General features: G+C 45.4%; 2 protein-coding genes across 4 annotated transcripts in view; one reads left to right on the top strand and one right to left on the bottom strand.

Annotated features, from left to right (window-relative positions):
* LOC147461431 (cytochrome P450 709B1-like) overlaps positions 1-10,730 on the top strand; it is a 63,945-nt gene extending 53,215 nt beyond the window's left edge. For 2 of the 3 annotated variants that reach the window (XM_086508993.1, XM_086508994.1), the window contains exons 4-5: positions 9,774-10,131; positions 10,216-10,730. In XM_086508993.1, the coding sequence (XP_086365119.1) occupies positions 9,774-10,131; positions 10,216-10,647 (790 nt within the window). In that variant the 3' untranslated portion in view covers positions 10,648-10,730. The remainder of the gene's footprint in view (positions 1-9,773; positions 10,132-10,215) is intronic. The other variant, XM_086508995.1, reaches the window with a different exon arrangement.
* A 15-nt stretch (positions 10,731-10,745) lies between these two features.
* LOC147461430 (uncharacterized) lies at positions 10,746-13,543 on the bottom strand. The gene has a single exon (XM_086508998.1). It carries the CDS (start codon positions 12,365-12,367, stop codon positions 11,612-11,614), a length of 756 nt encoding a protein of 251 aa, XP_086365124.1. The 5' UTR covers positions 12,368-13,543; the 3' UTR covers positions 10,746-11,611.
* Between the last annotated feature and the right edge of the window lie 9,737 nt (positions 13,544-23,280).

The raw sequence follows: 23,280 nt of genomic DNA, 5'->3' as shown, positions 1-23,280 counted from the left end.
TTCTTGCTTCTTTCCTCATATGCTTTGCGACGTACATTTTGTTGCATAAGAGTGCGATCCTCATATACATTACAACCCGTTCCTTTGAGGTAGATCCAACCATTGTCAAGGATGATCTTTCTCTTTACCTCATCAGCCATGGTACATACAATAGGTCTTTCTCCCGAGCGAGGGACTCCTTGTTTTCCAACTCGATGTGCACCATAAGCCATGATTCCTGACATGCCAAAGTGTGTAGCAAAAAACTCTTCAATAGCAACCGCAAGAGATTGGGGTGTTTTCATGCTTTCCTCCTTGATTCCACGAATGACGATGTTCTTTGTTGCTAATTGGACTATTTTCTTATTTTTAATGATTAATCTCTTTTTTAGGATATTTTATTATGTGCACTAAGAACTGTTAAAAGATTGTAGCTATAGGAACTGCCATCAAGAACGGACAAACTCTGATGTGTCATTTGATGGGTGACGGTAAACATCGCGAAGGAGTTTCCGTAAGTTCAGTGAAAAGGGCCGGGTTACGAGTGCCCCTGATGCGTCACATGATGGGTGACGGGTGCATCAGTAAGGGGGCATCCCGTAGGCTAAGGAGGAAATCCGAACTGAGTAAGAAAATACGCGTAAGAACGCAAGCACAAGAATAAAGATGGGTTCAATGAAGCTTTTTACAAAAAGCAGGAACAGTCGCGGGAGGACAGATGTTTTCCCGCGAGGAGTCTGTGTCTGCATTGCATCTGTGTCGTGTCTTGCACCCGGGGACGCCTGGAATGTGTTCGTATAGCATTGTTTTCACTAACTGAATGAGTTTTTTAAAGTTTGAATAGGTTCACACTTTATTTTATAAAGTGCCGGTCACTTTTAAGTGACCAGCCCTTTTTTTAATAAAATAAAGCAAGCAAGGCTCTTAAAAAAAAAGCCAGCGCTAATAGCTACGCAGGGGGGCTGATTTTGCGATCTCTCTCTCTCCTCTCTCTAGAAAGCGCCAGCTCCAACGATTTCTCTCTCTCCTCTCTCTAGAAAGCGCCAGCTCCAGTGATTTCTCTCTCTCCTCTCTCTAGGAGCACTAGGCTCTGCTTTTTGGACCCCTATTCCCGCCGGGTGCTAGGGCCTATAAAAGGACAGCCAGCGTTCAATTTCTGAACAAGCCGGGAGCAGCAGAAAGTACTAGCGCTGGGATTCTGGAGTAGAGGCTGGCGACGGAATTTGCAAGTGTTCGCGTGACGACTGAGTACGGAGGTCGATTCTTCGAGCAAGGAGCGACAGGTATAAGGTGTTGATACGCATTAAAGATTATTGCCTTGTGTGGTTTGTTTTGCAGGAATCTCTCGTCTTACGGGAAGGCCCTACACGGGAAGTACGGCTTCACGCCTAAGTCCCTTACGAGAAGGAACGGCCGTGTGCCCAAGCCCTTTACGGGAAAGCACGACCTACGGGTCTAAGATTACAGAACGGAGGGGTTTCCTTGGGTTCTCGTGCTTGTATAAGAATTCTCCCTGAATAAAAGAATACTCTTAACGGGGGGAGACCAGCCCATCTTCTGGTCCCCAATACTGTGTCGATCTTCTCCCTTCTCTCATGTTTGCAAAGTATTATAATTCTCAGATTTTCTAAGTGCTCGTGTACGCTCCGGTTTTGTGACATTCTTTGAGCGTTTTTGTCGTTCTTGCAATTCTTGAGTGTCCACATTCTCTACATTCTTTGCTTGGACAACGGCTTGCGTGATAGAAGAGAAACCACATTATCCTTACATATATCAGCCCATGATTTGGATGCATTTCTCATCTCACATACATCATGTCGTATTGTATCTATTGTTTCCTCTTTCAATACATGATGACTCTCAACTTTGCTCAAGCGCTCTTTCAATACATTCATGTCAACAAGAGAGCGTTTACATTCCTAAACTTCATTTTCAAGATGCATCAAGCGTGTTGTTTGCATTTCAAGAACCTTCTTGAGGTGCTCATTCTCCACAACAAGAACTCTTAAAGTGCCATTCTCCATTGCAAGTGCGCGCAACTCTTCGCCTTGCTTGTTGACGGTTTCTTGTAACGAGATCAAGTAAGCCATGATCATTGCTTCCGTTGTTGTAGACGATGTGGTTGGATTAGCATCCAAATTCCTTTGAGATTTTGCATCATTCTCCATGGCGAGTGTGGCTTTTCCACCCTTGCGAGTTTTGTCTGACATTGCTTTCAAGTCGGCAACAAAAACGCAATGTTTTGACAGTCTTTTCAGTTTTGAGATGCTGTTACAGCAAAGCCTTCCATTACACAGAAAAATTATGTCTTTACATCAATGCGTAGACGGCTTCGTGCTCTTCGATTGAGGCTATAGATCACCTAAATCGGAGTTCGGATGAGCAAGTTATGGTCAAAAGAGTGAACTGTTGTCTACTAGGTCAAAAAATGGCACAGAGAGAGAGAGATGAAATGAAATGTAATTTTAACGTCTTCAAAAGGCAAAAATGACCTACGTGACCAAACGCTTACATGTGGTGAATCTAATACCAAGTCTGGGTACAAAAAGTACAAAGAACTGAAAAGGAAAATAGTGGGTAGGGGTGGGGTGAAAGCTGATACAAAGGGAATACAAAGGGTGAGTTGATACAATGGAGCTCTCTAACAGTTGAGGCATCATACACATATACATCAGTATCCAAAAGGCTACAGAGATTCAATGTCCTCCAAGGTAGGCACTCTGTCGGGACGGCTCCTATGTCCCGCCAGTATGGTATGGATCCTCTGTTGCAATCTGCGTCGATGTCGAGAGGGTCCCCTCATCCATGGGCGATGGGATGCCCCAACTCTATCGCCCGATCAAGCAATATGTCTCTGGTGCCTCTGGTGTTTGAAGGGGATCGGGGAGCACCACAGACGGAGAGTGAGAGAGAGAAGGAGACACACGACACACAGATATGGGTGGGGAGACTCAAAGAGTGAGCAGCCCCCTATAGACTTATGCTATGTATAAGGTATACAAGTCAGTGGGCGCCTAGACTCTGGGCAGCTGGGCAAGGCACAGGCGCCTATACCCCAACAACCTCCCACTTAAAGGCGACTGTGCCTTTAAGCAAGGGAACCTAGTCTAAAGACTACAAAAGGTGAGAGAAAACCGCTCTTAACCGATGCCCACTGGCTGGCTGTGATCGTGTGCATCCGGCTGTCCTGCTCCTGTGTAAGTCCATACACCACCAGACGTACCGCACACGTACTGCAAGTATGTACGCAATACCTGCATATCTCCCTCGTGCACTATGCCATCATCAATCAACAAACGACTGACAACCCCAACTGCAAATGCTCCCACTACAGCTGCGATATCCGGTCTCAAGATCAGCATCTCATACATGAGACCACCGAATGCCGATGCAATGCTAGCGGGCCCTGCTAGCTCTACGGAGCATGCATCAACATATATATCCCTGGCAATAGGCATCTCTGACTGACAAGGCGTGTCAGCCACATGCATCTCCTGATTGTCCACAAAAGACGCATCAACCTGTCGTGCAACCTCAGAGCAAACCAGCTGCACTAGGTGTCTGCTGGAAGACATATCCTGCACAACTATATCCCCATGCTCACTGTCGAGCATAGAAAGGAATGACTGCATAATCACTGACATCTCAGCCTCCTCTGCAATCATCCACTGCAAACATGACCACTCAATCTGCTGTGACTCACTAGAGCTCTCATGCTCTAACTCCGTATGCATAGACTCTTGCACAACGTCCTCTTGTCGTGACTCACTAGAGCAAGACCGCTCTACCTGTCTATCCTGCATAGAAGTATCTCGCACAACTGACTCTCTGCTTTGCTCAGTCACTAGTAAAGCATGCATGTCTGACTCTGTCACCTCTCTGTGTGACTGCTCAAGTCGTGCCCCAACTGTGTGCACAACGAGCTCACTACTCTGCACTCCATGCAAAGTACCCTACAACCCATGAGCAAAAGAGACTCACCTGCTCTCTCGCTCTCTACCTGGCTGCATGATCACAGAGACAACACCGTCTCTCTCGTGATCCACATGCAATGGGTAACCTGTACCACTCCTGGCACCTCTCGCAATCACTAGCGAACCCAAATGCATCACAAAATCTCGCTCTCGTAGCGAGATCTGACATCCACTATCCCGTAACTGTCTCACTGAGATCAAATCCCGTCTCAGATCTGGCACATAACGCGCATGACGCAGGGTAAATCTCATACCACTGGGCAAGGACAAAGATACGTCTCCTGCACCCTCAATGTCATACAAAAAACCATCAGCCATGTGCACACAATCAAGTCTCCCACTAGAAAACGTGCTAAACCACTCACGATGCGACGTGACATGGAAAGTAGCATGTGAATCTAGTAACTAATGTGAAGACAATGTGCAATCCGATATGCAATCCGTAGACATAAGATTGTCTGAAGACAAGCTAGATGTAAATGTGACATCGCCGTCACAAGCATACTCAGTAACCATCGTACTGATCTCACTAGCATCTGTCATGCCCAAATCTGCATCACGCATCTGTCGCCTCCGTTGTCTCAAACGCCTGAAACATCGACGCCTAATGTGCTCTCTATGTCCACAATGCCAACATGTCAAGTCTCTATGCCGTCGAGACTTGCGTGTGGGATCAATCTCTCCCATGGACATAGAAGTGGGACTAGACTTCCCTGTAGACATGGATGTCGCGTACATAGCATGTAAACTCTGCCATAAAGCATGAGTTGTAGTCTCCCTCAAGACCTGCCAGTCAACAGACTCAACCAGATGCAAACGAATCGTAGACATTGCTAACTCATCAAGATCCTGCCAATCATCATCACGCATAGACTTGGGCTCCGCCGATAAACCACGCAAGGGTTTATCCTGCCCCAAATCCGCCAATGCAACAAGCATATGCTCCTTCCAAGCAACAAAATCTGCACCATCAAACTATGTCAGACCATAACGCTGGAAGTCAAATGAAAAATCAGCCATAATGCTCGCAAAAGAGCAACCAACAATGAGTAGCAAATGTCAACCAAATCAGCCCTAAACTGGCTCGAATCGCATCAACAAAAGTCTGCAAATATGGCTGTAAAATATGGCTGCAAATCAGCCCCAAAATTCAGCTCTTAAACAGCTGCATAAACAAGTCACAAACGTGTCCCATATCAGCCTACAACTGAGCCATACATGGACACCTGCAAAGAGGAAACAATGGCTGAAAATTCAGCGCCCAAATAAGCCCTCAAACCTGCCTGTAAACTTGTAAACCTGTAAAACCTGCTGAAAAACCTCAAGCCATTAGTGCTTGAATCCGGCTACCTAGCTCGTAGCCACACAAGCATACATCACAATACTCACTCCTGTGAGTGTGCCAAGATAACTGTACGCCTGTCAAACCCGTGAGCTAATCACCAAGCCCACAATGTGCGGTATCGATGCATACACACGCACAAATCTCCCACCTGCAGAGAACACCGCACTCAAATGCTGAGTGCAACCCGCAATCTCTACCTAAATCGCATAAATGATACGCATAAAACTCCTTGGAAAATTTCGCCAGAGTTTCGTCAGTAAAACGGCCACAAAACCAGTAACCAAACTGACTGCACGCTCAAAACCATGAGCAACCAAAGCATATCAAACCGCACTCCAAATGCATGCACCGATCTCCACACTTTGCATACATCATTGCAAACACCTGCAAATCTAGTACACAAATATCTGCTCTACCTGTGACTGCCAAAAAACATGCTCGAGGCATACATTGCCGAGCTCAAAATGCAATCACATTAGTCTCCCTGAGCATCAAACCACATAAGGCATACATCGTATCCTCCCACTTGTGAGGAAACTTGCAGCAAATATCACTCTCACATGTCAGAGCAAACCATGTGTGGAATCCTCGACACACAATAAACAACTGCTGCTGCTGAAAATTCAGCGTTCAGAATTTTAAAATTCTGATATGACGAGCGCGTCCGGAGCATGCCAAAACCCCAAGGTAGACTCCTGGATTACATGTATCCGAGTTCGAGTGTGCAAAATATGCCAAAAACACTGTTTTCGGCTGAAAAATGCAGCTCCTCAACCGTAGCTCGAATGAGGTTTCTGATGGCTCGAATGGCTTCGAAAGGGGGGTAAAGCGTCAGGACACCTGATGAAAACGCTCTCGGAAAGCTGAATTTGCCGATGCCGAAGTCGAAACCCTGTTTGCACTCTTGAAAGTGCGCGCGCGCGCGGACGCGATTTCGGGAATGAAACTGGCTCTCCGCTGTCGTCGTGACTGTGCACACAGGTGCTCCCTCCGCACCTACGCTCTGATACCGATTGAAGAGGATCGGGAAGTACCACAGACGGAGAGTGAGAGAGAGAAGGAGACACACGACACACAGATATGGGTGGGGAGACTCAAAGAGTGAGCAGCCCCCTATACACTTATGCTATGTATAAGGTATACAAGTCAGTGGGCGCCCAGACTCTGGGCGGTTGGGCAAGGCATAGGCGCCTATACCCCAACAGTGTTGTTATGCTGTTGGGGATGCTTTGACTCCTGTGTCTGTGATAGAAAGAAATCTGTAATTTTCCGTTGTTGCTGGATCTCTCTCGTTGTGCCCCTCTTCAAGAGGTCCTCTCTGTGTTTGCGAATCTCCAGTAAGTATAATCTGAAGCATCTCTGATCCTGGTATCTCATGACTCTAGAAAGTGGCCCAAAACCCTCTCTGAATAGACAGTGAAAGCGGCCTCGTATTTCATAGTATGCTGGGCAGTGACATATGTAATGTAGCTTTGTCTCTGGCTCTATCTGGCAAACCTGACAAATCCTGGACTCAGCGGGTACTCCTCTAAATCTGTTTGTCTCGATCTCTAGTTGATGTGAGGATGTGCGTATCTAACCAATAGCACATCGTATCCCGTGGGATAGATGAGTGTCCATGTATCCTGATCTGATCACAAAACCATCCTCCGTGAGTTGGAGAAGATACTCTCTATAGAAAGTCATCTTCGTACCTAGCTCGTGTGTAGGTTGTATCCATGTCCTCTTCGTATCCAGTTGAATCAAGTCCTGTCTGATGAGCCTGGTAATCTCTGCCCTAGTGATGAAGATGGAGGGTGCATCCAAAGAGTACTGAAATGGGGGTAGCCGATCCATACTAAAGCCATGTAACTGAAACCAAGATGCCATCTCTGCATACCAACATGATCTATCTCCTTGCAATGCTAGCTGTCGCGAAGACTCTAGTGCTAATCAACCATATCTATCTCTAGGGAGAGCCCAAGTGCTATGCATAAATGAAACTGATCCAGTGAGTGCCTCCACTACCAATGGAGGAGCAGCGAGCTCCGCCCTAATAATTTCATGTGGTACTGAGGCCTTCGCCCTAATCATCCGAGAAATCATAGACACCAAGGGCTTCTCCATACATCTCCATCCATCAGTACTGCCAGCTCTACTATGATGATCAACTGAGGGGACCCATATCTCCACTCCGTACAGCATGGCCGAAGTGACCAAAGTGTCAAAGAGCCAAAGCTTTGTTCGAGGTTCTTGGAACTGAACCTACGAACATATCCTCTCAAGTCTCCCCAATGCTGCATAGGCTCTGGTCAATCGTGTATCTGCTGCACGCCTCAGGGAAAATACTGGACCACTGAAAACCGCCCCAAGATAAGTGTATGTATCTGCATACTCCATGGTCTGTCGACCATATGTAAAAGTGGGGGCGTACCTCCTTACCCACTGCGCTGTGGTGTTAAACACCATTATCTTGGTCTTACCAAGGTTCATAGACAATCCACTGTCCCGTGCACATACATGCAATGCATCCAAATGACGTTGCATCCCCTCTGGAGAATCTGAGATCAGCACAATATCATCAGCATATAATAGCAATTGAATCCATGTCCCTGCAAGCTGAGCACCTCTATCACCCTCTGCATGTGCATAATCTGAAAACTCATCTACATATACCCCAAAGAGAGTCGGAGATAGGGGACAACCTTGCTTCATCCCAATGGTGGAGTGAACCATGTCGGACATGCCTTGAGTAGTGCGTACCTGTCCTACATTGTCCTGTATAAAGCAAAGATCCCCCAGATCGGCTCTGTGGGCACCCCCATGTCTTGCAATCTGCGTATGAATCTAGCTCGTGGCATTGTATCAAAGGCTTTGCAGAAATCCACAAAGCTACAATATATCCTCTTGCCATGGTGTCTACCCTCCTCAATAATGGTTCTGAGTGTCAAAATCTGGTCAAGAGTGGAGAAACCTCTCCTGAAACCTGCCTGTCCTGCTGCCCATATGCCCTCTCTCTCTATCCATCCACTCAGCTCATGCTCAAGAATTGATGCATATAGCCTAGCCAGAGTGTGACCAACCATGATGGTTCGGTAATCCCCGGGAAGCATAGGATCTCCCGACTTGAAGATAGGCACAATAGTGGACATACTCCAAGTCTCAGGGAAACTCTCGTACATGGCTCTATTAAACATCATAGCAAGAGGCTCTGCAAGCATATCTCGGGCATGGATAAAGTGCTCTGCTACCAAACCATCATGATCCTGTGCTCTTCCTGTCTTCATCTTGTCAATGGCTTTCCTTACCCTCTCAGCAGTAGAGAAAGTATATGTTTCTGGGCATGCCTCTGGAGGGTCAGGTAAAGGTGGCTGCCCCGATGCTATATAGAGAGATGTAGCATATTCCCCCCATGTCTCTGTGGAAGTGATGGCTGGCGGTGGAGAGTGCTCATTGAAAAGCCTCCATGCCTCACTAGAGTCCTGACTCATAAACAGCTGATATAGATCACGCTCTAATTGAGATAGGTAAGCCCTCTTCTTTCGTCGCACTAGATGGCGAAAGATAATCCGTGAAGAAGCAATATGAGAGTGGGGGGTGCATACACCATCAAATGGTGCACCACCCTCACCTCACCCAATACTACACACAGGTTGTTGCCTATCTCTAATATATGCAGATGGAACTCTGGCAATAAGCCTTGAAATCTCACTTTAACTGCAGGACCCTCCCCAAGGCTAGCTAGATACATCTCTTGATGGTTAGGAGGTGCTACTTCCATGGTTGAGTGTTGCAGATCTGGATCAGACTCTCCCAAGGAGAGAAGTCAACTGGTTCTCTGATATCATTGAAACCGGCAAGTCACCTAATAAGGCAGTAAAACAATGCAACAAAACCTTAAACTGATGGAAAACAGCAAACTTGATCTGAAAGAGAATGCTTGAGACGAGACTCAGTAGGGCGGAGTTCTCCACTTAGAGAGAGTGGCCCTTCCAACAGGTGCCCCTTGCGGTATAGTGTACTTATTTTTATCATTTAATCAAGCTGTAATGGTTACAATTGCTCGTGTGAGCCCACTCACAACAATGTAAGTGCCAATGGCACCTTGGCCTCTTACTTCTAAGCACCTGGCCCCAAAAGCAACTCACTTTTAACTGCTGTTTTAAACAATGCATAAAAAGCACTGATTAATCAACTGCTATCAAATATTGGTGCCCTGAAAGCATACCAGTTCAAAAATCTTCCATGTCAGCATCCGTATGCAGCACCACATCAGCATTACAAAACTTCATTCTGCTCCGGTCGACTCCTGTACGGTCGTCGTCTGTGGTCCTATGCCACAAGATCATTTTGTGACTATGCTTGGAGACTAAATTAATTTCTGTCGGAGAATTCATAACCGACAACCTTGCAAACTAGAATATCAATTGGTCCTTGTCTTTATAGTGAAATGAACCTTATGCAATGGGTTTGAAGTTCTTGGCATTTTATATTAGGTTCCTACCTACGGCAGTGAACCGGTATCGGTGGAAATTAAGAAAACAAATTGAAGCGACTTTGTTAAAGATTGTTAAAAAGCGCTTGAGTCTTCCCAGTGATGACTATGGAAGCGACTTGTTGGGATTGATGCTCTCTGCTCGTAAAGAGGAAGATCCAACAATGACTTTGCAAGATATAATTGATGAATGCAAGACTTTTTTCTTCGCTGGGCATGAGACAACCACGTCACTAATCACATGGACAGTCATGCTTCTTGCCAACCATCCTGAATGGCAAGAGAGTGCTCGGAAAGAGGTTCTCTCTCTCTTTGGCACCAGCTGTCCAAATGCAGATTTGTTAAATCATTTAAAGATTGTAAGTCTACTTTATGGCAATGAACGTACATGGGCATGCTTTTTTCTAACTATTATGTACTAAGACATATGTGGTATTTTGCAGATAGGAATGATTTTGCAAGAATCATTACGGTTGTACCCACCTGTTACAGGTACTTTAAGAGAAACAACCAGGGATGGAAAGCTTGGTAATATTTTTATACCAAAGGGCACTGGATTCTTTGTTGGTGTTCTGCCTTTGCATGTTGATCGTGAACTGTGGGGTGACGACGCATTGGAGTTCAATCCTCTGCGATTTGCAAATGGGGTCCTGAAAGCTTGCAAACATCCATCAGCATTTGTGCCTTTTGGGAGTGGCCCTCGGGTTTGTGTGGGCCAGAACTTTGCAATGATGGAGGCCAAGATTACTCTGTGTATGATCTTACAAAAGTTTCGATTCCGGCTTTCTCCTGGCTATAGACATGCGCCCACGGTAATTCTAACTATGCAACCAGAACATGGTTTGCAGATCCTGCTGGAGCCTCTGGTTGCATAGCGGAGCTTCTACAGGTTTATAACTCTTTTTGTAAATTTTCAAGGTGGTATTTTAATATGATGAATATGATACAACGTAGTAAATGCTGCCTCTAGATGTTTAGCAGACTCGGCTAAATGAGCTTGAAAAGTCCAGAGAGCATTATGACAGCAGGAAACTCACATAAACACGGAAGGTATAAATATCTGTAGTTAAACATCTATCCTTACCACACTTTTTGTGCTTTATGAAGTGCACCACATTTGGGATACATGTCAACCAAGGTAGTGCCAAGCACAATGTTTTCTTTCAAAAACCTAAGTCGTGTATTCTTTTGCTCATATGTGGATCTTGTGTAATGCCACATGTCTTCAAGGTGCAAGTGTATGTGATTGTGGTTGGAAAGAGGCCCTCTATTTGCACCTACTGAAAATAGCTTGGAGCTTTGTGACGCTGATCCTTGGCTGCAAGATGCAAGCATAAGTGATTGCATCTGGAGAGACACCCTTGCTTCGCATCTGTCGAAAAAAACCTTGAGCTTTTTGGCCCTTCCCAAGTTGGACAAATCTCGCAATCAGTGCATTCCAAGAGAGGACATCCAAGATAGGAAGCTCCTCACACACTTTTTGTGCCTTATGAAGTGCACCACATTTGGGATACATGTCGATCGAGGTAGTGCCAAAGCACGATGTTATCTTTCAACAACCCTAGTCTAACAACATCATCATGAATTCTTTCGCCCATGTAAGCATCTTGTGTAATGCCACATGCTTTCAAGGTGCAAGTCTATAGTAGGGAAAGGGATTCAGCACTGGTTTGTTGCTAAACCAGTTGCAACGTGGCGGCAAGCATATTCTGGTGGGTGCCAATGCACGCTTTCTTGATGGGTAATATGTTTCATTCAGCTTATCCACCAGCTCTTTCTGAAAGTGGAAGAAGAGACTCTCCTGCACCTTGATTGCATTATCCTCATTACTAGAAGGCATCATCCAAGTCGGATACTCTTGTTGAAATCTGTGTAAGGGGCAATTTTTATCAATTCTCCATTCTCGTCCCAGAGATTCATCCAGCTACCTGTGTCCACTTGCTGAAGGCACAAATTTTTCACCAGTGTCCTATCCCCAGACCAGTAGGATCCGTTGAGTCTTGAAGGCTGGTATATAATATCATGCTTTGCAGCACTATGTCCTTTGGCATGGTAGCACATGCTGCCACACTGCGCATGGTAGCACATGCTGCCACACTGCGGACAACTGGCTTCACATCTCGGTCGGCAGATCTCATCCGGTATGCTCGACAACTCCTTCATCACACCCTCTATCAGAGCAGCCAGTTTTTGTAGGCTCTCGTACAGTTGTGGTAGTTTCTTCTCATAAAACTCACCATCTAAATCTTTACTCCTATCCTCGCTCTTCACATGGATGGAAGTTACTGCCTTCGCGAGCTTTTCATCGACGGAATCTGCCAGTCTGTGGTTAAGAGTTGCTAGGAAGATGTCTATTGAAGGATTCTTGATACAGGCTTCCTCTTGCAGGCAGCTCTGCACCTTTCGGATCAGAGCGTCCCACTCTCGTTCTACAATGCATCCATCATGTCTACAAACAAAATGCAATGTTCCATTGGTTGCATACATGAGCAGCTTGTCCGTGTTCTTCATGTCCATGAGGGTGAGGAGGTGGTAATCCAGGATGGCCCTCATCATCCTCCAATCCCTCACCCAGCTCTCTGTCCCCAGCTGCATCACCACATACCGCACTACAGCAACACTGTGGGCATCTCTCAGTTGACACTCTAAGCCACGTTGTAATTGGTTTAGCAACAGACCAATGGCTTCCAACACATCTCTCTATTCTTGGAGTCTTTCTCTCCTGATTCCATTGTTGTATCGCATCCTCTCTCTCTCTCTCTCTCTCTCTCTCTCTCTCTCTCACACACACACACACACACACACACACACACAACCAGATAGCCTCCTTGAAGAACACATTCAAATACTTCTGTGCAACCTCTGGGAAGATGCATCCCAAAGCTCCATTAAGCATGGCCCATCAGCTGTTGATAACCTCCAAAGCCCTGTTCTTGGCAAATGCCTCAGGGTCTGCAGACAAGCCAACGGTGTCCCAGTCATAACCGCTAAAGAACTTGCCCTTGAGGTAGAAAGGGGTCTCGGCAGAGAAGGGGCCAAGGTATTCGGGGCATCGGGCCCATACCAATAGTCAAAGCTTATGCTGACTCTGGCTTGCGCCACAGGGACCTCCTCGCGAAGGGCGTTCTAGGGGGCATCGGGCCCATACCAATAGTCAAAGCTCATGTTGACTCTGGCCTGCGCCACAGGGACCTCCTCGCGAAGGGCATTCTAGGTAGCAAGGTTGTTGCCCACATGAGCAGCATTGGAGATGGACGCAGTAGCCAAGGTAGCCATGTTGCAGGTCAAACTCTGCTAGGAAGCAAGATCTCACAGTACAATGCGTGCTCTTTGATTGGTTTCTCTCTCTCTCTCTCTCTCTCTCTCTCTCTCTCACACACACACACACACACACACACACACACAGTGTGACTGATCTTGTCGGTCCAGTGTGTCACCTCGCGCAGGGCGCCGAAGGCGGCCTCTCTCTCTCTCTCTCTCTCTCTCTCTCTCTCTCTTTATCGCGTGCACATGAGCATTTCTCACTTTTGGCAGTTAGCCTTCATCTCGCAGCTTACGCCATGTGTAAAGGACGCTCCCCTCCCCTCGTTACTAATTGACACCTCCATTTGGAGGTGGGATCAATGGCTCACGATCACCAGTTGATCGTGATCGTTGGATTGTCTACGAAATGCAAAAGATTCTCACTTTCTCGGATCCGGAACTTGAACCCACTACCCTCTCCCCCACGAGATTGACTCTAACCACTACGCTAACGCGCGCTCGTTGAAAGGTGTGTGTGGGATAAGTTTATAGATCACGACGTCGCGGACAAGTTTACACCTAGTTCACACATAGTTCACACCGAGTTCGCACTGAATTCACACCAAATTTGGTGTGGTGTGCAGGCCCTCCCTAGTTCACACCATGTTCACGTCGAGTTCACACCAAATTTGGTGTGGTGCACATATCTCCGAGTTCACGATTAGTTCACACCTAGTTTAAATGTCGATCGGACAGCCCGGATTGCACCCGCCTCGCGATGCCTACTGTGGGCCATTGATCCCCTCCCTGGGGAGGTGTCATTTAGTGACGAGACTCCCCTCCGCCATATTATGTTAAGTAGATTTATCGCGTGCACATGAGCATTTCTCACTTTTGGCAGTTAGCCTTCATCTCGCATCTTGCGCCATGTGTAAAGGACATTCCCCTCCGCCATATTATGTTAAGTAGATGTGAAAGATGGATGCAGGATGGCTTAGAATACATGAAACACTAGATCCTCGAGTGAGTAACCTGGACCTAAGTTTCCAGAACAATTGTTTTTACATATTATGGATTGTATACGAAGGTCAACAGTAGTCGTTACCCTATTGATGAAGTAAATAGGTCACATGAAGGTAGTTCCTACGTCCTCTATCATCAACGTAGCCCCTATGGAATTGTTTCCACATCCTCTTGCATCAACCTATGGAATTTGATTCACATTGAAAGTTTCCTCCCGTTTAGGAGGTGCAATGTTAGGGGGAGAACTTAGAATATGATTGGCTTCCCTAACCTAAACTTCTATTGATTCTTTTCTCTAGCTAAAGGTGGTCTTGTGTGAGTTGTTGCAAAGGTAGAACTACTTGGGAGAGGTGGATAAGGTTGCTCAAACACCTAACCTTTTGGAAGAAAGAGACAAGCTCATTGGTAAAGCTAGTGCATTCGAGTAGGGGAAGCGAGGGAGCTTTGGAGCGAGCTTTTTATGGAGAATAGACTGATTGCCAAACAAAATTATTGAAAAAGTTCTCTCCATCAAGTTTGTGATGGACTCTCTAATCTTCTGCAAAAAGCTCGCTCTGCCAAGCAAGTGATAGCCACTCATCACCTACTCCATGTAACTCCTCTCTCTCTCTCTCTCTCTCTCTCTCTCTCTCTCTCTCTCTCTCTCTCTCTCTTATGGTTTTGGACTCTCTCTCACTGTTTTTAGGGTTTCGTCATCATTTTTTTACTGTTTTTAAGGTTTTGAAATTGTTTTTTGCTGTTTTTTAGGGTTTCGCCATTGTTTTTGTTGTTTTTTAGGGTCTCGTCATTGTTTCTTGCTGCTTTTTAGGGGTGCAACGGAAGAAACGAGCTTATTTGGCCGAAATGGAGCGATTGTATCAGTTGTTCTTGAGTAGACTCGGGAGAGGCATGGCGATTCTTTCATGTGTGCCCCCCTCCCCCAGTGATTACTTCTCCTGATGTTTGGGGCCAATATGCGACATCGTTATATACAGTCCCCGGATAGGACCCCCTTCCAGATCCTACAGAGCCATGCCCACCTACCAGCACCTTCTTTACCACTGAGATGGTAAAGAGAGCCATTGACAGGATGAGAACCAGCAGAGCATATGATCATGATGGTCTATTAGGAGAGCACATTATACATGCTAGAGATATGCTGGTAGAGGTTCTTGCAATGTTGTTCAATCGTGCCATGTGTGAGGGGTTACCTGAGACTTGGGAGGTTGTCTACTATTGTGCCTATCTTCAAGACAGGTGATCCTACAGATCCTGGGAATTACCGTACTATTATGGTTGGGCACACATTGGCACGGTTGTATGCATCCATTCTTGAGAAGCAGTTGAGTAATTGGGCAGAGGGTGAGGGTGTACGAGCAAAGGGCCCAGGCCGGTTTTAGGAGGGGTTTCTCCACTCTTGATCAAATTCTGACACTCAGAGCCATCATTGAGGAGGGCGGGTCACATGGGAGACGGATTTTTTGTAGCTTTGTGGATTTTCGCAAAGCATTTGACATGGTACCGAGAGCTCGATTGATGCGCAAACTGCAGGAGATGGGCGTGCCCATCGTGTTGATATGGGAAATTATGGCTCTATACAGATCAGTGATGGGACATGTAGGCACCCCGGAGGGGATATCTGATTAAGTTCACTCCACCATTGGGGTGAAACAGGGTTGCCCATTGTCTCCTACTCTATTTGGTATGTATGTTGATGAGGTGTCTGATTACATTCACAGAGAGGATGATAGAGGTGCCAAGCTAGCAAGGATGTGGATCCCATTGTTGTTATATGTTGATGATATTGTGTTGATCTTTGACTCACGAGAGGGTATGCAACAACAGTTGGATGCATTACACAGTTTTGAAGAGGATAGTGGGTGAAAGCATGTTAACCTGTCGCGCTTTTTGTGCTAGTTAGCAGTTTCAAGTTAGCACATCTTCAAAAAGTTGGGCGTCCGGTAAATTTTTTACAAATAATATCAAAATTTGTCGGAGGTTGTACTTTTGGATTCCTTGTTTCAAGTGCTTTCTATTGATATACCATATGTCATAGATCTTGGAGATGTAGCTCAAGTTATTGTACTAGTTAGCATATGTCAAAATTGTGCTAGTTAGCATTGTCCGGGACATGAAAAAGCATGACAGGTTAACATGCTTTCATCCTAGTGGATTGTCCGTAAACCTTGGTAAAACCAAGGTTATGGTGTTTAACACCACACCACAGTGGATCAGGAGATCAGTACCGACTTTCACATATGGTCAGAAGATTGTAGAGTATACCAATGCATACACTTACCTTGGGGTTGTCTTCACTAGGCCGAGGTTTTCTTTGGGGAGAGCAGCGGAGACTAGACTAACTAGAGCTTATGCGGCCTTGGGAGGCTTGGAGAGAACGTGTTCGCAAGTTGAGTTCCAGGAACCTCGGACAAAGTTATGGCTCTTTGATACTTTCGTGGCCTCAGCTATGTTGTATGTGGTGCAAATATGGGGACCTTTTGTAGGCCAAGATGGTTGGAGACGTATGGAGAGGACCTTGGTATCTATGATCTCTCAACTGATCAGAGCCAAGGCCTCCGTTTTCCACTGCTTATTTAGAGAGGGTTTCTGTCCTTTCTCTAGGATCATGAGTTATGAGGATCAGAGATGTCTTGGGCTATATCTACTTGAGTTACATAGATATAGAGACACTTTATTTGGGAGAGCTAGAGAGAGACAGTCCCAGAGACGGATTACAGATTTCTTTTCACTAGATATGGGATAGTCAGAGGAGAATCCATCACTACAGAGCTTGGCCCACACTCATTCGACCACTACCAGCACTCTCATCGACCTAGCACGGAAATCCAGACGGCCACGATTGAGGAGAGGGGCTACACAGCATCGACGGAGACTACAGCAGAGGATTTGATCCATACTCTCTCGATGTCCAGAGTGCATATGAGGATGGACTCTAGTAGTAGTAGTATTTTGTTCTAGTCTTTTGGTACCAATACATGGTATCAGATTCACAATTTTGTAACAGTTTGGTCTCATAGGTCATTTTGGCCTTTTGAAGACATTAATATAACATTTCATTTCATTTCATATCTCTCTCTCTCTCTCTCTCTCTCTCTCTCTCTCTCTCTCTCTCTCTCTCTCTCTCTCTCTCTCTCTCAGTCCACGGAAAGGGTTACATGAAAAGAAAAAATACACTCAATTACAAGATCATACCACTTGAGAATAAGCATTTCTCTATTCAAGAAGCATGTTAAAAGCGACCATAACGGTTTACAAAAAAGGGCATTGTCTACACAATGCAAGGTGCAGTATGAAATATCTACTCTAAGTCATGGGCAGGTAGATCTAACTCCACAATGTTTAGAAGCGGGTCCAACAGAGATGTTGCCTTCAATGCACGATTCACCTCTTCTACGTGCCTCTTGTCTCGCTACTGCATCTCTCTAAGTCGATGGGCTTGCATTTCCAAAACTGTTGGTAGTATTCTGGTGGAGAACTCCTCGTTTCTCTCGAATATTGTCATTATACGACCCATCTGGCTCCCCAGCAAAGCCAACGTTCCACAGTCTCCTTCGTACTGGACGACAATGTCGTTCTCGTTTATATACTACACGACCAACTGCCAAACAAACCAATGCCCGCGTTCAATACCTCCTGCACAATAAATGAAAGTCAAAGCAAGTAGAAAAACATTATTTTTAGATAGAATGTGCCAGAGTTACCTCGCATAGGTGTCCCATCCTCCTCTTTCGTCCAATCATCCTCCTCTAGCTCCTCTTTCGTCCAATCTTCCTCCTCTAGCGAAACGAACTGTAGCAGGGCTACCATGTCACTGGCACATGACATGCAGTTAGTTACAGCTGGGTTGGAGTTCACACTGGACGGACTCTCACCTGGGCAGTGACACGTGGGAAGTGATATGGATGGTGGTCCAGTGGACACCGTGGCCAGATCACCACCACCTCAGTTTGGAGATAGGCTTAGCTGGATTGGGATATCTGCCAACCGTTGATGGCTCTTCAAGAGATACATATGAGTGGTTGGTTCTAGTCGTGGGTAGGCAACATCATCTACTTTTGTGGTCAGTCGTCTAGTGTCTATTATCTCGAGTTATACACAGCACGTCTCCACCATCCCTACACAGTTGAGCCTCGACACCCCCACTATACCCGTGAGATCTGGGTTGGAGCTGAGTGTGCTTCCATGCCAGAGTCTATATTGGTTTCTTTGAGTTAGTCTCGATGTTCATCATGTTCATGTTCAGGTTCACTGCTGAGTCGTGTTGTTGTTGCTCTGTTGTTCGTTGTTTTTTGTGTTTTCCATTTTGTGGAGTGAGATCTCATGCACACTGCACTGAGGAGCACCTACTATAGAGGGCACAACACATTATCTCCGCTACGGGTGCTCTCATTTTTGGCACGCCCGGTGGGACCTTAACTGAAGTCTCACTCCGTCGAAAGTCGAGTCAAGGAGCTACCTGGTTTCAACTCCCTGTATCACTCGATTTTTTTGCAGAGGTCTGGGCCTGCCTCAACTTGGTCCCGTCTAGTTTTTCCTCAACCTGCTTAGTTTTCAACCTGCTCGTCTAGACTTGCTTTTCTGGTCTCTTGTCCTAGTCTAGTAGTCTCTAGGCTGGGTCGAGTCCTCTCTCGTCCAAGTCTAGCCAAAAGTAGGCTGGGTCTAGTCCTCTATCGTCCATGTCTAGTCAGTCTCCCAACACCTATCTAGCCCCGCAACCCACAACACTATCTACTGAGTGTCGTGTATGTTGTGTAGTGCTTTGTGGAATTTGTTCAAGCATGGCCTCACTACGTTAGGGTCACCTGAGGGAGGTTGCCCTACCTCTTCAGTCTCTGCATTCTGTTCATCCTCCCTAGCTGTGGTAGGTTGTCGAAATTCTTCACCATATTTTGCAATCCCTACATTTCATCAATTCTCCATATAAATTCTTCTTCAATCGAGTTGAACTGCAATATTTACTATTAGTTTCAATGTCTCTTTAATTCAATAGATCTGGGTTGGAGCTGAGTGTGTTGCCATGTCAAAGTCTATTGGTTTCTTTGAGTTAGTCGATGTTCATCTTTTTCATGTTCAGGTTCACTGCTGAGTCGTGCTATTGTTTCTCTGTTGTTCGTTGTTTTTTGTGTGTTGTATTATGTGGAGTGATATCTCACGTACACTACACTGAGGAGCACCCACTATAGAGGGCACTACACATTATCTCCGCTACATGAATCAAGCGCCTTCTGACGGTATGTCAATGGCCTCTAATGTCCCAGTGTGCTCTTTCCTCATTGCGGACACAACATTGTACACACAATCCTACTTTATTTCTTGCATATTGGTGTCTACAGACAACAACATTCAGGTGGTCTTCATGCCATCCAGCAGCAACAACAATATCACGAACCATGCCATAGTTATCTGACTGGCAGAGTACTACAAACACATCTTTGTCATCTATTGTTGCAAGCGCGAGTAGCACGAGTTGTCCAAACTAGCATACTTCCATTTTTTTCCAATGTTCCAATCTGGCACATCAAAATCAAAGAGCTCATATACATGATTATTGGACTACAAAAATAGAACAGAATCGCATCAAATACCCTGTCTCGCGACAATCATCTGAGTATCAAGGTAGTCAGCATGAGTGCCTTCCTCAACCAACCAGATGAGGAATCAACCAATCCTAAAAGTCAGGGCTAGATAGTGACCAGCCATACCATGCATCAGATTCAATGAAACCTAAGACCGAAAAGTCAAATCAAAGCCTACATACATTTTAAGGCAGTACCCCTAAGAGCCAGATGAATGAGAATGTTTTATGCATGAAAATGGTCAGATCCTAGTGAGATAGCCAATGCCAACCAGTCCCTAGTTGTAGGTAAAACAAATCCAACAAGCATACCATATAAGTTTACAGAAAAAATCCCATTTTTTGCTTCCAGTCACCAGTGAGCAAGTAGTTTCCCAAGTCCTACCGCAATAGTTGTAATAATGCCAGCAAAATATCAGTAGCAAAAAAATATTATCTCTTTGCCTTCAGTGACCAAAAAGGACATAGACCATCCCCCATTGCAATCAAATTTCCAAGGTAAGAGCAAGAAGCAGTCTCCCCCATATTACAATATCACCTAGGCCCAATTAGACTAGGCCAAATTGTCTAGTATTAACTCCTCCTTTTTCTTCTTGAATGTAACATCATCCGTAATTATCAGAATAAAAAACCATCCATCTTTTATATGTCAATAGAAAGAAACTCCTGTCATGGAATAGTTGTAAATGTGGAAAAATTGCAAAGTAAGCCCTACATATAGTGAATAGAAAACCTTGAAGTAGAAGCATTGCAACAGTCAGCACAGTAGCAGCGAAAAAAGGGGTAGTTACTACAGAGCCAATCATCAACTAGTCTTGCAGACTATCCTCCACACCAAGAAAGTAAATACCAAGACCTCGTCTAAGTGAGGGGAAGAGCCCTCACCTTATATGGTAGAGGAGGCAAGGAGGTTTGCCAAAAAGGTACTCATATGCGGGGGTGCTGCATCAGCCGAGAATCACTCATCCATAACAGCTACACATCTCTCCAGGTGAGGTAGGCAGAGACCTCGAGCCAGGTAACTCCAAATTCCAGCTCGATTAGCAGAGCGGGTGTTATGCACGCCGCGACACAATGATACAGAAATGCATCGAATAAAAACACCACACACGCCGAGGTAAGGGCTTTAAGAGGGTTTTAAGTGAAATTGGTAGGAGCCAGGGTAAGAGGTGATACCCATAAGGTAGTATTTTACTCAACCATGCAAAAAGTAGGTTAGCATTACCAATTCCGAGTTTTTTTAAAAATCTTTAGGCTATGAATAGGTATACTATGGTCAGCTGCTGTGACAAGGTAATCTCTTATAAGGCAGCAACTCAATTTAACCCCTCGAGCTTAGAAAATTGGATGATACAGTGATTTCGAGTATAGTCAACAACTCCCTCCAGATGAGGTGCTAGAGCAACCACAGCCCTAAGGCAGTAATTTAACATGTAAAGCATAAGGTAAAATCCCCTGAAGCCACAACTCAAAAAATAGTTTGTGGAGGTCATATATTTGGCCAGAAATAGTGATTCAGAACATTAACCGAGCCGTAGATGCTATCCAAGTCAGAAGTTGTGACCAAGTGTGTGTGTGTGTGTGTGTGTGTGTGTGTGTGGGCGTGTGTGGGCGTGTGTGTATGTGTGTGTGTGTAGCTATGGTCAGTTGTTGTGACACAGTGTGTGTGTGTGGGGGGGGGGGGGGGGGGGGGGGGGAGAAGAATGAAGAATAGAATACCTTGCAAGCTGGACAGGGAGTATGCAGGGATGTTGATTTTCCAAGTGTAAGGAGAAGCAGCCCACTGTTGATATGTGTGGTCGTCGCGGATGAGTGGAGAGGGGGGGGGGGGGGGGGGGTGTAATTCATTACGATGATTGCGTTTGCAACCCGTTCCAGAAAAATACAAAAAGTGGTGGGCCAGCTTATTAAAAGTCCATCGAACAACTGTCGTGGCCGCACATGTGTGCACCACAAGAGAGGATAGTTTTTCTCTTGTCTCTACAAGGCATTTTCAAGCACTTGAGGTGATTTCAGGTCTTGGATGGAGCTTTCCTTGTGATATCTTGGGTAGTGTTAGAAAAATACCGGGGTCTAGTGTATTTTAATGGGCTGAAATCCTCATATCTTGGTTAGATTTTGAGCTTGCCTTGAAGAAAACCGAGAAATTTTCACAAGTTTTAGTGTAAGTACTAGCAAAAGCTTCAAATTTTGACCTAAAAACCGGGAGACTTTCAAGTTTGCCCTTAGTTAGGAAAAATGTATTTTTCTAGCCCAGATCTTGAGTGTGGGTTGTATTTTGGTTGAACTCTACTCGGATGAAGCTCTTTTTCAAACCCATGAAAATATAGAGCACTTCAAAGAAAGTTCTCATAGATGACAATTGGTTAGCTGGGTTGTGTGTATTGTTAATGAAGCTATGAGACAACTATGGTTTGGATGGTTACTTACTTTCAAGATAAAAGCAATTGTTTATAGCCTTACATTTGGAGCTAGGTGCGCTTCATCATTGAAGATGTGCTAAAGATGCAGTACAAACAGCAATGGAGTTGCGGCTCATGTGGTCCATTTATTTCACACCACCTTCCTTGGTGGGGTCCCTATAGGTACAAAATGTTTGTGAAAGAGATTGTCTTGCGTATCATACACCTGCTTTTGAACTTTTGAAGGTTTGTGTTACGAAACAACTCTACAGACGTTTTGTTAAGAGACTTGTTTGGATGGCCAAATCATACACACATGTGTTTGAACGTCTGAAGATTGTGTAATTGGTCAAAGAAACTTGTACAATCAATTGTTCCGAGCAATGAGAATGGTCTCCCTCTCCGAGAGAGAGAGAGAGAGAGAGAGAGAGAGAGAGAGAGAGAGAGAGAGAGGCAAGTGGAAAGTTGAAGAGAAAAACAGAGAGAAAGAAAATCAAGGGGGGAAAGGGAGATATATAGGAAGTGAAATAAAAAATAGTGATGGTATATATGGAGATAAGGATAAAAAGGGAGGGATTGAGAGAGGAAAAAATATATAGAGTAGGAGAGAAAAATAGTATGATGTTTGAGAGAGAAGGACACGGAGAGGGGAAGATAGAGATAGGTAGTGGGTATGGGTGAATGAGTTTGAGGAGGAACGACTAGGAGAGAGGGTGGACTGGGAAGGTTGGAAGCAGAGGGAGGGAGAGAGATAGAGAGGGGCAGTGGGAGGTAGAGAGCGAGTGTGTTAGAGAAACAATGGAAGAGAGAAAGAGAGAGAGAGAGAGAGAGAGAGAGAGAGAGAGAGAGATAGATAGATAGTTCTATTATCGTCCTGGGAGGTCAAATATGACCTATGGGACCAAATGAACATGTCACGTGGTGTGAGTGGAGTTCATAAGTGACTCTCGATGCTCAAAAATGACTGAAATGAGCGTCGCAATAGAGAGTCCACATCGTGGTTGGGAGAGGAAGGTATGTAGGGAGAGCTCATGGCTGAATATATGGGGAAAAGAGGACCTAATGTGGTCAAAAGCTGAGCACTCAAGTAGTGTGTGGTACTCACTCTCTCGCACTTGACGAGGGCATAAGGTGCAAAGTCGATGACACTCCTCGCCAGTGCCCCAACGTCCTGTCTCGCAGCGTAGAGAATGGGAGCTAAGACAAATGGAGGCAATGGTGCGGATCGCACTCAACGGGATGGGCTCAAGGATGTAGGAATGGGT

This window comes from Adiantum capillus-veneris, chromosome 3, assembly GCF_014529385.1.
Source record: "Adiantum capillus-veneris isolate H3 chromosome 3, ASM1452938v2, whole genome shotgun sequence".
NCBI classification, from domain to species: domain Eukaryota; kingdom Viridiplantae; phylum Streptophyta; class Polypodiopsida; order Polypodiales; family Pteridaceae; genus Adiantum; species Adiantum capillus-veneris.
Note: the sequence above shows the minus strand (reverse complement) of the source record. Positions and strands in the feature narration are given on the sequence as shown.